Raw genomic sequence first — 14,271 nt, forward strand, 5'->3', positions numbered from 1 at the left:
TAAACATCACATCCTCAGAGCACAGGAGCAAAAGTTCCCAAATGTCAGAAGTCAGACAAGGCAGAAGGCTGTTTTGGCAGAACAGGGACCCTCTCTTGCAAATAAGGTGAAAAAAGGGAAGGTGTATGCCCAGTGAAAGCAAGGTCGGGTGATGTGGGAATACAGAGATGCCTCTTGCCACTGCAGGGAGAAAGCTGGCAGAACTGTCAGGGACAATAAAAGGTTTTTGTCAAATATATTAATGGCAATAGGCAGTGAAAAATAACATTGGCCTGTTACAGGATGAGGATGGTCACCTCCCAAACAGGGGCAGGGACCAGGCAGAGGTGTTTAATGTGTTCTTTGCCTCTGTCTTCAACACAGATGATGGACCAAGGGGGTTTCAGTGCCATGAGATGGAAGACCAGGGCTCATCCCTGTCTTGTCTCAGTTGACCCTGAAGTCGAGCAGGATCTGCTGCTTCAGCTGGATCCTTAAAAATCTATTTGGCCTGATGGGATTTATCTGAGAATCTTCAAGGAGCTGGCTGATGTCATTGCAAAACCTCTCTTGATTTTCCAGATTTTTTTCTTTTTTTTCTTGATTTTTTATTTTTTCAGAATCCAGAGAGATCCCAGTGGACTGAAGTTTGGTGACACTAACCTGACTTTCAAGAAGGGCAAGAGGGAGGGCCCTGGAAGTTACAGGCCTGTCAGTCTTGTTTCAGTGCCAGGTAAAATAATGGAAAAAACTATTCTGGAAGATACTGAAAAACACCTGGAGGATAATGCAGCCATCAGTCCCAGCCAGCATAGCTGCTTGAGAGGGACATCCTGCTGTCAAATCTGATTTCCTTCTATTTCAGCTTCCTTCTGGGAATGAAGATGACACATTAAACAGATCCTGCTCATCTGAAATGTTTGAGTCCAATTCTCTGTTAGAATGAACTCCATTTATACTTTTGATGATTTGCCAGTTCCCAAAAAGTGTTGAGTAATACCTGCTTGATTACAATCTGTCTGCACTGCTCTTTTGATACTCCATGAGATGCAACACAACAGTGTCTGCTTTTGCATTATGTCAGTTAGGTTAATTCTTCCAATTATACCTTTAAGTAATTATAAGATTTTCTTTCATAATATTCCTGAGATGATAGGATTATCAGGCTTTTGCCCCATAAAACCTGAAAACAATGGAAAAAACCCACATATTTAAGGACACAAATACAAACCTAATCTACACACAGCAGAAACCTAACAGGTTCCTTATGGTGTGCATCGGTCAAGACTTTGTATTATTGTCCCTTCTTCTTTTGCATTCTAGATTTACAATATGCCCTTTCTTTACATACCAAAACCAATAATGCACTTACTGTACTCTAAAAGTAAAAATTCAACAGAATTCCAGAATTAAAAACAAATATCTGGAAAACCTTACAACAAATCTTTGATTTGACAAATCTTTGACAAATCTTGATACAACATATCTCATCTCTAATACTTCCTCAAAATTTCCAGATGTAGTGAAACACGATGGTGATAATTTCTGGCACCACCTGGAAGCCCCCACCTCAGGTCCATCAGCTGGAGTTACAACCTCTTTCTTTACTGTACTCTTTCCTCAATTATACAACTTTACTTAGTGGTATAATTGAGGAAAGCATTCTTCCATTAATGCATTTCTTTCTGCCTCTGATTCTAGCACAAATAAGCATAGTGAGATAGATTGTTGTAACTTAAAAAAAATCGTTGCAGTTTTGATTATTTTGCTGTGTTTGAGGGCAGATGCTTTGAATGAGTCAGAAGATAAATATTTCTCAAATAAGACAGATATTCTTACAGATATTCTTGATGTTTGTACATTGATACCCAAAGTGATATGATGTAATGAGGTACCTCACTAAGATTGTGTTTATACACATATGCATAGTGAATCACATTTTAACCATTCTGCTTACAAGACACACATTTCACTGGAGATTTAAATACTGATGAGCTGGATTTAAATTTGCAAAATGTACATCTAGATCCAAATTTTGTGCACTCTCCTTCCTTCCAGCAGATAAAATTCTGAGCTTGCAACACTCAAAATATTAAACTACTCTGAATCTTGCAGAAAAGAGGAAGCAAGGCTTTAGGGTTGTCTCCACTTCTTCACATAAGAGAAATTGCATTTGCTTGATATACAAGAATCCCACAGTTCAAATCAAAATTTCTAGATTTGCTCCTGTGCATAACTTTTTTCTGGTGACATTCTTTCTTCCCATCAAGGGTTTACTATTAACACTTTAAAAATATTTTATCATATTTTAAAATACCTTAAGAGATATGTTAACATACAGACAACCAACATATGTTTATCAACTGTAATTTTTAAAAGACTAACCATGTTCTTAAGACTCCAAACTCAAGATCCTTCCTTCTTCTTCCATTCCTCACTTCTCCTGTCATCTTTTCTCCCTAAACAGATATCCAAAGAAGTTGAGTATTTCCTTTTCATATTTAGCATGTGTCTCCCTCCTCATCGAATATCTTTCCCATTTCCTGATCTTCCTGCCTTGCTTCCTCTGTGATCATCAGTACAGCATCTCACAGAGTAGAGCTTGTGTCTGTGAAACAAAGATTATTGTGATGATCACAAGAAGATTCTGCCCAATTTTGTCCAGTCAGAGATTGTAGCAGAGATCTGAAGTGAATACATTTAAAACAGGAGAAAATAAACCAGGAGTGACATTGTACCTTGTACATTATATGCAACATGACACAGATTATCTGAACTCATTCCAGGTGTGAGGCATAAACACCACTCAGTAGTTTCTATTTCCTTCCTCCCCCACCCAATACACCTTTCTGTATAAAAGCTAAAATTATTCATAAACATTTATAAGTCACAAATCCACCACATGAAGATAGACTCTGAAGTAGACTAAACCACTCAGGTCCAGTCAGTTTTATTAAAGCAAATTATTTGCCTCATTACCTCGCTGTCCTGTTCAAAGGTCCACATTGTTCCAGGGACAGGTCTGTTACTTTATTTGCTTTCACTAAGTGAAAACTTTTTTCTCTTCTAGCCTTAGGAGAGAACTAAAACTCAGTTTTTGTATTGCTTCCCCACTAACAGAGCACTAGGAAGAAGAGCACCAACCATCTGTCTGGACTCTACCAGGGAAAAAAACCAACCCACAAACAAACCCCAAAAAACACATAATCACAGAAAGAAAATCTTCCTATGAATTCTTTTTTATATAAACATCACATAGCCAGCTTTAATTTTGGCACATCTTTACTTCTGAGTAGGATTATTTCCTTTCCTTTAGAACTATTTTAATTTTGGAGATAAATTTCTCTATTACATCCTGTACTTTTATCATCTAAAGACATATGGCATGAGGAGGGGAAAGGAAAATCATAATTATGCAATATACCAGTTAACTAAAACCTGGTGATACTCTAGTGCTGATCTTCACAGAAAAATATAATTTTTCTGATAATGCTGGGCAAAATTTGTTAACTGTCTACAGAAGCTGTCTACTTTTGATCGATGGGCTGCTACTCTTCCCTGAGCTATTATAAAATCTGTGTCTTCAAGGTCAATTGAAGCATCATTTTCACCATAGGTAGAGATCAAATGGTTCTCTACAGTGGAACAGCAGCTCTTCATATAACAATGCTTTGTTCACATTTGTTTTACCTGCAGGAAATCATAGAATGCATTACTGACAGAGATACTTGACTCCAAGGAAGGTTCTGCTCTGAAGAGCAGATTCACTCAAGGCTGTGTTTATTGTCTTTCAATGACATTATAGCAGATGATTGTTTGAGAAAAAGATTTCTTTCTTCCTTCTATATCCCTTCTTGAATGGTATCTTCCAAACTCAGACTAGGCTAATTTCCCTTTCTGACCATCAGCAGTAATACAGACACTGCAGAAGCAGCTCTGCCCTCAGGGACACCCACACACCCTCATGCCTCTCCAGTGAGGCTCTGGAGTTACAGCCTGGCTTTCCCTCACTGCTATGACCTTATCCCATCTCACAAGATACACAACTTTTGGTACCTAACCACAATAAGAGTTTTCAAATTTCTGTCCTATTTTTAACATGAATACTTCAAACACAACATCTGTAGGAACCACAGGCATGAATGCTCAGACACAGTAGCAGGGGACAGCTATGTAACATTTTCAGTCTGACACAGGACACCAGTGCCTGGATGTACATATTCATGTCTTGTGTAAGACATTTGGAGTCACTCCTCACTTTGCTCTGAATGAAGGAGAGAGAGGACAAATAGTTAATGATTTTCCAGTGCCTAGTCAATATGTTTTGTCTTAAGTTATTCCTGAGAGTACACCAGGCTTTCAGAGGCTGCTTACATGGGCTCAGAAAGAGAATAACAGGAAACATAACAGTCAGGCAAACAGAAATTCTTCTCACAGCCACAGACCCATTCTGAGATGAAGCCAAATTATTTTGATAAAAGAAACCAGAGCAACAGAAAGAAAATCTACAATTCTCTTGTCCTTTACCATACCCCAAGCTCATGACAGAATTCAGCTTTTGTTTTGTTGTATTGTCCTGCAGCAAGGAAAATTTATCCCCTATGCTCTTCTAGTTTTGCATATGGGGATGTTTTCCCCCATCCACTTCCTCCTCCAATCCACCCAGATTCTCACACTTCTGGTATTTTCTCTGTTGAATGAGCATCTCCTCCCCTCTTTGCTCTGCTGTTAACTGCAAGAGCTTAGGGTGCCATACCGTTGGAAGAAACAATTTCCAGAGGGAAATTATTTCTGGTTCAGATCAGTTCAAGGATTTTCACAGCACAAATTTCACAGTATAACCTATAATGATTTGTATTGCCTCAGATGAGAGGAGGATAGCATTCTTACATTTGCATTTTTGCCACAGGTTCTCTGTGAAGAAATGCTGGCTTTTTTCCTACTGGTCTTTTACTCACCAAAATGTAATTGCTCATCAGTTGGGCACTCTTTATCTGTGCACCCCACATACAACCAGTCAGAGCAGGACTGCAGAAATGATCAGCCTTGATTTCAGTGTATCTGTGTCAGGCTGACCAAGGGGGTGAGCAGGATCTGCTAGGCACACACTGCTGACTAATCACAGCTGTCATCTCTCTATTCAACATACTTAAAGGCAGTCTGCATTACTCCCTGGAATTGGGTACATTAGAGAGCAATGGGGCATCTTTGGTCATGGTACCCACAGCATTCTGGACATTTGCTACCTTTAATTTACTGGTACTAGTACTGACGCTTGTCTTCTCAGGCCAAACAAAGCTCTACTGCAAAACTCATGGATTTAAATACATGGTGGAGCCATACAATCAAGACATTCTCATCCTCTCATCCTACTGAGTAATCACTGATTTTCCACTGCCAGTAGGTCTTTGTAAAAAAAAAAAAAAAAAAAAAAAAAAAAAAAAAAAAAAGTGGCAGTAGATTAGTAGATTTTTCAACAGTGTTTAGAATTCCTTCAGGAGTCTTGATCTTATTTACAATTCTGCCTTGCTTGATAATCATTAGATTTTTCCTTACCCTCATTTATCACTGCTCAGGCTCTCCATAACATCAAGTACCCAGATTCTTTAAATGATCCTGTTCCAGCCATCACATCAGAAAATTGTTTGAACAACACAAATTACCTTTCACCATTTACACAGAAACAAAAGACAGGTATAAAAATTTCTAATGCAAAATATTTCCTGTGAAATTAGACTTCAAAGTAAATACATTTACTAACAGAACCAGAGAAGACTCTCAGGTATCTTCATGAGAGCATGTGCTTTACAGGCAGACTAGGAGCTGAAAAAGCATGCATTTCACAAGGTTACCATGTAACACACAGTAACTATAACTAGAGAAGGCAACAGATACAGATGTGGTTCTTATTTATTCTTATTTGTTCTTCCCCCACCTTCTCATAACTAATCTATTCAGATAAACTGTCACAGCAACTTGATTTATACACCAAGGATACCAGCAAAAACATGTTAATTCCCCTTGGAGAACTCATGAATAGAGTCCTGCCTGTCCTGGTGCTGGCAAGGACTAAAACTAAATGCCTTTCCCTGCTACAGGCTCTGCAACTTCTCCTGGCACTGGCACTCTGTGCTGGGTGCTCCTGCTCAGACTGCAGCCATCAACCCCCAGTTCATGTCACAGGCAAGGCTGCATCATTCAGAAAAAGTCCTCCCTTTTCTACTTTACAGCATTTTACTACATGAGAGTAGAGCTCAAAAAGAAACCAGCCTTTTTGAAATGATGGATGCTGTACACAGTGGAGCACATTCTTCCAAAGGGACACTGGACTTGCTCTGTGTGTACTGAATGCAATGGATACTGTCCTGTGCTCCTGGTAAAGTGACTGATCCTCCTATCAACAACAAACACAGCCATCCTGAAGATCATGTAAACATATACCACAAGAGGGGAGAGAGAATTCTCCCAGCAATTTTTTGAAAAGAATCCTTTCTTTGTAACAGAGTCCTTTCAATTTTAAATTTGCAAATTGAAAAGTGCAGTAGGCAATACAGAATTTAAAACAATAAACAAATACCACAGCAGATAAATAGGCATTTATTAAAGTTCATCTCAAAACAAACAAAAATAATAAAAGACATTAAGGCATCTTGTATTCAATGACAGTTCATACAGTAAAGATGACTTCTCCTTCTTATACAAGAGAGCAGATTAGGAAAAAAAAGAAAAGGGCTCTCACAAAGAAGTTCTCCCAAACTGTTTGATGGATTACTGATTTCCCCTGTCCCACCAGTTAGTTAGGAAATCCCTCCAAAGAATGCCTATTTCTCCAATGAAGCAGCTACAAAATCCCAACACTCATTGAGACACTGCAAGAAAGCACTTTTGCCCCTCCTCAGACATCCCACTGTCTGTAAACATGCACACTGGAGAAAGACCAACAGATGGATACTGTGCAGAATAAAGAAGCTGCACTCCTGCTGAACCATTCATTTTTGAGCAGACTAGAATATTTGGCCTTGCTTTCACTAGTATTTACTATTTCAGCCAGTTACTAGTGAAAATGAGACCACAAGCTCTAGCCTGTTCTGCAATGCAACAATTTGTACATCCTCTTTCTAATTCATACTAGATAAACAAATGACAAAGGTCTTATTTCCATGGAACAATTTATTTTGATGAATTAAGCCATCAAGCCACCAATCACTGTTATAGTGCTTTTTTTCTTCAATTGGAATAAGAACATCAGGAAATGTTTACAGTATCATTGGGTTCACTATAACAGGATTTTACTACAGACTAAATATAAATTAATAAACACTTCAGCACTATTCACCACACTGGCTCTCTATATCCTTTGTCACATTCTAACCTTCATTTAAGGCAAGTTTGTTGGTTGATTTTTCTGAAGACGACCACATGGTCTCTAGATAAGCTTGTGTGACTAGATTTACAAGTTAGGAAATTGAGCTTTATAAAATGTTTACTTCAACAAATATGAGAGTTATTAAGAGAGAGATGGTGACCCAGAATTGCACTGTATTAAAAGGTGGAGTTTCCTTGTACCAAAGTCCTTTATTCATCATCTTTAGAACCAGTTTTGCTTAACTATAAAAGAGACACAAAAAGAAAGTATTCAAATTTTAGACTGTCATTCCATTTATTAGGGAACAAGAACATTATTTCCATCTCACACTGAACATGCATTTACTTAATTAACAATACAGACTGATTGTGCTACTGTATCAAAAGACTGAAAAGCATCAGAAGTTAATTCTTAAGCTTAAACACTAAATGAGCTTATTTCCTGATCATGAAAGTTGAATTTAAAAAAAACCAAACAAACAACAAACCCCAGAAAAACCTCAGGGCACTGTTTCTATTTAATTTGAAGGCTTTATCACCAGCTCTCCAAAACGAAAAAAAAAGATGAAGTAATGGAACTTTATCTTCACACATCTCTGAGAGAATTCCCATATAGAAATTTAGACAGTATAAAAATAGACATTAACATTAACTTAGTATTTCTCACCTTTTAAAGCCAGGCTTATAATTATCAAAAGTAGCATGCCTATCATGAAATCTATCTGAAAACCAAGACATCCACTATAAATAGCCACTTTTAACTCAGAACGACTCTGCCCAAAACAATCTTCATCATTTACTTGCTCTTACTTAACAACTGGAACTGGTGTTAGGTCTTGTAGCAAAAATTACCTCAATTGTGTAAAATAAAATAGTTTGCTTTCAGAATTGTAAAGCAGTGATTTTCACTGAATCAGCAAAGACAAGAGTGTGGAAGAAATCAATACTGAGGGAGCAAGTAGAAAAGAATTAAAGAATTATTCACTGGAGCAGCTGCAGCAGAGAATGAGGCTTGTAGGAGACAGCAAGGTGCTCCCACTTGGGACAGCTCCCTTTAATTTCTTACTTATCCACTGTCCTCCAGAACATGGCAGCACTACTAACTTTATTTTAAATCTTCTTGTCATATGAAGACAGAATATTTGCAGCACATTTCGTTAGCAAAGCCCTCTCATCATAAAATTAAGATTTAATTGCTCAGTAAATAAAAAAAGAAACCAATGAAGTTCAAAGAGTGAAGTCCTTCAGACTAATACTCAGAACAACTAGCATTTTAAAGCTTTTGAGAAATTTGTAAATTAGAATCCAAAATAAGAAGCAGTTCTTACTCTTTCTTACAAATCTTTTTAACAGTAAAAAAAGAGAACTTGAAAATACTTACATGCTGGACACATTTAGAAATTAATCAGACATCATAGTCAAATCCAAACATAGTTAGGAAGAAAAGCAAGAAAAAAATATATCAGATCAGTTTTTTTTCAGATATAAGTACAAATAATTTTCAATTTACATACACAGCATGTTCACAATACTGTATATAATACACTCACTTTACCTTAATTACATCAACCCAGTTCCATCCTCGTGGAAGCTCTCCTTTGTTGTCTGCAGAAAAAGGTTTTAATTTCAGCACACAAGCTAAAGGGAATATTTATCTTTCTTCAAAATCAACCCACAAAATTCTAAATATCTAAACCCCTCAATTTCTGCACTCTGAAGCCACGAGGACAGAAACAGATTTTAATGTCTTAAACACAGTGTGTTCTTCAGCAACCTCAACAACAACCAAAAAAGTGAAAGGAGGAAATGAAATGGCCTTAAGCTGTGCCAAGGGAGGTTCAGATTAGATTTCAAAAAACCATTTTTCACTAAAAGAGTAGTTAAGTACTGGAATAAGTGGCCATGGGGAGTGGTGGAGCCACTGTCTGTGGAAGTGCTCCAGAGGTGCCTGGATGTGGCACTTGGGGACAGGTTTAGGGGTGATTATGGTGGTGATGGGCTGATGGTTGGATAGATGAACTTGAAGGTCTCTTCCAACCTTGGTGTGATTCTCTGATTATGTGATTCAAAGTAATTCATTTTAAATAAAAACACCTCAGTCCACCTGAAATTTAGTTTAGAAAGTAGCTCCAATATGAGCTGGGCTGACCAGCAATGATGAATTCTGCCAAAGAACTGCATTTTATGCAGCTTTTCCTTTACACAGTTAACATTAAGCTTGCCATTTATACATTAGGTTAGGTAGATTACATGCAGAAATTGCCATGACAGGGTACAACTTATTGCTACAACAGGATATTCAGATGCTTTACTCTAGGTTCCAAATAAAATACTTTTGTTTAGAAATTACATTTTTAATAATGTGAATTATTTATGAGGGCCCATCAACAAACTGCATTTTTTGCTGAAAGTGAATTTTTTGAGGTCCCAAATCCTCTCCTTCTACAAGTGTTTTTTGAAAATTTCTTTTTCATCACCAACTGAAATAAAACAAAACAAACCAAACCAAAGATGTCATTAAATTATGACTCTATAGAAAGTTGCTGTGACCAGAACTAACATCTCAGGCAAGAACAATTCATCTAAAACAAATAAAATGGAGACCATAGACTCAAAGTAGCTCCTCTTACAAACAAATTACTAGTTATACTTTCTCTAGCCAGGTGTCCCTGCTATAAAATTTGGATTTTCATACTGATGAAAGCAAAGATTAGTATAGTGAACAAACCTGTTTTATCGGCTAGTTTTCGTTTCTGGGTTTTGGATAACTGCTCCTTTTTCTCTTTTTTCTTACTTGGTGGCACTTCAGGAGTTCCAATTGAAATACTATTGCTTACTGAAGTCTGAGAAGGATAAAAGTAGTTGTAAACATTTTGCACATTAGTTCCATGGATACCCCTGTATGATGTGATTATTAAACCTGACATACTGAAATACCTTGACTGTCAGAAAGAAGCAATGCTGCCAGCAGCCTGCAGCTTTTAATCCACATATAATCAGGGCTGTACTTTTAAAAAAACATGTGTTAGGGACTGGAATTATTCTCTTCCAGTTGCAAAGGGCACCTTTTTCACTTTTAAAATTTAGTCATGGAGTGTGATTTAGTCTGAATGGATTCAGACTTCTCAAACATAGAAATCATTCCTTCTTCCTCAAAGCAGATCTGCTGCACCATCATGGCAAACAATGTGCTTACACAACCCAAAAGCCACAAACTGACCCAGCCTGACTACTTTAAGACCCTGGAGGTGCACTTATACAATCCCAGGAAGGCTGCAGTAAATTGCCACCCCTCCAATCCTCAGCAGACACATCTCTGTTTCAGCTTCTTTAGTTTTGCTTCTGCTCAAAGTCTCTATTTTAATGCTATCCTGTGGGACATAACAGCAGGCTGCAAACATTTTGGTGTAACAGCAAAATAACTATCAAATGGAACATTGATCACCACAGAGCATTGTGGCACCATACTTTGTGTGTCACTTTCAGCCACTAACATGTATAACCAATTAACTGATTTACAGCTTAGAGAGAACTCTGAAGTATTCAGGCTATAATAATCAATTTTTTTTCAATTTTAAAAGCACAAAATTAAAATCAGAATTTATCCACATACCACAGTGTTAACAGGTTGATTTTCCATGAACACCTCCTTGTTGTCTTTGGCATATTCAAAAAGTGTGTATGTCATTGCAGTTCCGAGATTTGCTTCAACTTCTACCATTAACTTATCCAATATGCTTTGCTTAATGGCTGAAGATCTAAAAGAAATCATTAAACTCAACTGTAAACTAGACAGATAATAAAAAGCTTTTCAAACAAAGAGTCCCCACCACAAGGCCAGGGAGTGAAGCTGTCACAAATACTTACATTGTGTTGTTGAAGAAAGCATCCATCGATATGACTGGTGCTGTTTGTGGATATGTTTCTGGCCAAGAAACTTCTATTAGAAAGGCTTTGGGATCTCCACTTTCACCTATCTGAAGAGGAAAAAAAAAACCAAAAACTTTATAAATCAACAGTTTCCAGTTATCTTCTGAAGATTACAAAACCAATAAGGAAGCCTATTACTGCTTTTAGACCATCAAAATGCCTTGAGATGACTATTTTGATAATTATCAGTCAGAAAATAAAGCTATTATCTAGAAAGAGCATTAAGTTTTGGACATCAATATTAACATTTACCCTGCAGTTTTTTCATTCTAGAAGAAGCAGCAGAAACTGTCAAATCTCTTTTTATGGTTAGGGTTTTTAAATTCCTTTGTTTAAAAGCTACTTTGTAATATCTTCAGCCAAATATTATACTATCACATATAAGAAGAGAAAATGTGAAGCCCTTTCTCCCCCCCACACATCTAATCACAGAGCAATATGAAAACAAGCCACAAGACAGGGCTGAAATAAGGATGATAATAAACTAGTAAGCTAAGATAGCAAAAATAACAGGTAAGAATATCAATATTTATGTCTCACGGCTATAGGTGTTTTATTTCCCTGTATGAAAGAATAAGTAGTAAAAGATTTAAGAAGTCAGTAGAATGAGTCTGGATTTAAAAAAAATTACAGCATAATACCGACATACAATCAGAAATAACTGTTTCACACAAGGATTTGGTAGACTAGCACAGTAAGGTTTCTAAAACCACCCCAAATTTTCCCTTATTTGCATCATTATAAAAATCAGCCTTTATCTAATTATGTAGAATAAAGTGTGTCCACAAGAGAAGGCCTAATCAAGGTAAGGCTATGGTACTTCAAAATTTAAAAAGTAAACAAAAAATTGCTGCTTTCTTATTTACAATATCTGTTTCAGCAGACTGGACTGACATTCAAAACCACCTGTTTAATGGTGAAATAAATAAGACTTCAAATCAAGAATCTGCAACATTTTTCAAGTCAGCATTTACAGTTCATTTCCCACTGCTACCAAGAGCAGAAGTGGCTGCAAGGTTCACAGGGATCTCTCAGGAAAGCACTGTCTGTGTGCAGAGCAAATCCTACAAAGCCATACAAATTCTTTCTATCTTCTCATGCACTTACTTGCATGATGACTTCTCACAATACAATTTTCTCTTAATGGGAAAGATGTATTATTGCCTTTGTATGACACAGTTTTATTGCGTTTGAGTTATCCTAACTTTTGACAATTATTTTTTGTCTAATAAAAATCAGCAACGACCAAAGCTAGTGAAAAGTAAAATGATACACTTTAAGCTTGTAGGCATGTCATATTTCCACTTTCAAAGAAATTAAATTTATTAAATTTATTAAGAATGATCCAATCAATGAAGAAATGCAGCTCTTGGCTGGGATTCCAAGTGCTATTAATTAATCGAGCTGTTTCTCATTACAATTAGTGACATTGTTCTTAAGTTATTTGAGAAGCCACAGAAAGGTGATTTTAGATGGTTTCTCCCTGAAACAGGCTTATTGCATTTCTAGAAGTCTCCCTTCTGTCCCATGGGTGCCTCAGTAAAGTTTTCTGGCAGATCAAAAGATCTGGCTCAGTCTGTGCCCAGAAGAACTTTAAGGTTTTTAAATCTGAGAAAGCTGGTGAGAACTTCATGCCAGAACCTAGTTGTGTACCTTGAACTCAGAACTCCCTGTATGTCTCTTCTGACCAGACTGTCACTGCACACATCCAAAGCATTTTTTGGATTTTCTCTTTAGCAGGTAAACAAGACACGATCAACAGTCTTTGGACAAGAGACAGGAATCTCGTAACTAAGCAGTTAACAAAGGCTCCAAATTTTACATAGAAACATCTCTATAAATCTCTCCATTTCTAACCTGTTAGGGTAAATATTTCACAGCAGGCTGGCTCCTTCAGAGGACTTGACAGTTCTGGCTAGGCAGGGCACAGACATGCAAGTGGGATGCCTGGCTCAGGGATAACTGGCTTGTGGTGCCAAGCAATAGGGCAAGAGGCAACGGGCAGAAACTGACAGGAAGTTTCACCTGAGTGTAAGGAAGGATTGCTTTACTGTGCAGTGACTGAGCATGGAAGAGATTGTCCAACACGGCTGTGGGGTCTCCCTCACCGCAGATTTTCAGGAACCGACTGGACACAATGCCACGTGCTCTAGGATGATCCTGCTTGAGCAGGGAGGTTGGACCAGCTGACTCACTATGGTCCCTTCCACCCCCACCCGTTCCGTGGTTCTGTAACAAACAAACCATGCTGGGGGCAGGTTCATATACACGACACTCTGTGCTTTGAAGTACTGATCTACCAAACAGCCTGAAAAAAACGCCCTGGGGATCTATCCTTTACTGCATATCAGATACCTCTTTGGCTTAGAATCCCCAAGTATGGCAACTGCGAGGCAGAAAAGTAACTTCAGGGTGCACCTTGGCCTTACCCTGTACTGGAAGGACACGGGGCTGAGCTCCCTGAAGCACACGTCTCCCTCGTAGATGGAGCGCAGCGCTTCCAGCTCCATCTGCAGCCAGGGCCAGAGCAGGGGTTACCGACCGCAGCCCCGGCACGACCTCCCCGCGCCCCGCCGTGCCCGGCCCCGCCGCTGCCGCCCAGCTCCCTCCTCCGCCCCTCACCCGCTCCAGGGGCCGCCGCTCCCCTCCCGCCCCCGCCACGGGCGGCCGCCCCCTCTCCCTGCACGGCGCTATCCCGCCCTCCCAGCCCCAGTTCCGCTCTCCCTCAGGCAGCGGGGCCCGGAACTCACCTCCTGGTCCTCGTTGGCCGCCATGGCCGGAGCTCCCGGCCGCGCTCCCTGTGGCCCGGCCCGGCCCCGCTGCCGCCGGGGCTGGGCGGGCCTGCCTGGCGCGGCCCCGCCGGACTCGCACGGACGCGCCTTCCCCGAGGGCAGCGCGGGGCACCCGTGGGCACCGCCCCCTGCCCTGCCATTGGCCGGCCGCGCGTCCCCCCGCGCTTCCTCCTTCCGCTCACTGGCTCCTTCGCAGTGACGTCCC

General features: G+C 39.2%; 1 protein-coding gene across 3 annotated transcripts; it reads right to left on the reverse strand.

Moving 5' to 3' along the window:
• Positions 1–6,560: 6,560 nt before the first annotated feature.
• Positions 6,561–14,202, reverse strand: RWDD4 (RWD domain containing 4). Of its 3 annotated transcripts, XM_071432170.1 has the most exons (8): positions 14,025–14,202; positions 13,704–13,784; positions 11,212–11,321; positions 10,958–11,102; positions 10,073–10,187; positions 8,900–8,949; positions 8,726–8,728; positions 6,561–7,587 (listed from the first exon to the last, which is right to left on the reverse strand). In XM_071432170.1, exons 1-8 carry the CDS (start codon positions 14,046–14,048, stop codon positions 7,555–7,557), a joined length of 561 nt encoding a protein of 186 aa, XP_071288271.1. In that variant the 5' UTR covers positions 14,049–14,202; the 3' UTR covers positions 6,561–7,554. The 3 variants fall into 3 exon arrangements, with proteins under 3 accessions (XP_071288271.1, XP_071288270.1, XP_071288269.1); XM_071432169.1 differs by lacking the exon at positions 8,726–8,728; XM_071432168.1 differs by lacking the exon at positions 6,561–7,587 and having other exon boundaries at positions 7,615–8,728.
• Positions 14,203–14,271: the final 69 nt, after the last annotated feature.

This window comes from Agelaius tricolor, unplaced genomic scaffold (assembly GCF_023055355.1).
Source record: "Agelaius tricolor isolate 1412-34295 unplaced genomic scaffold, bAgeTri1.0.p SCAF_8, whole genome shotgun sequence".
Classification (NCBI taxonomy): Eukaryota; Metazoa; Chordata; class Aves; order Passeriformes; family Icteridae; genus Agelaius; species Agelaius tricolor.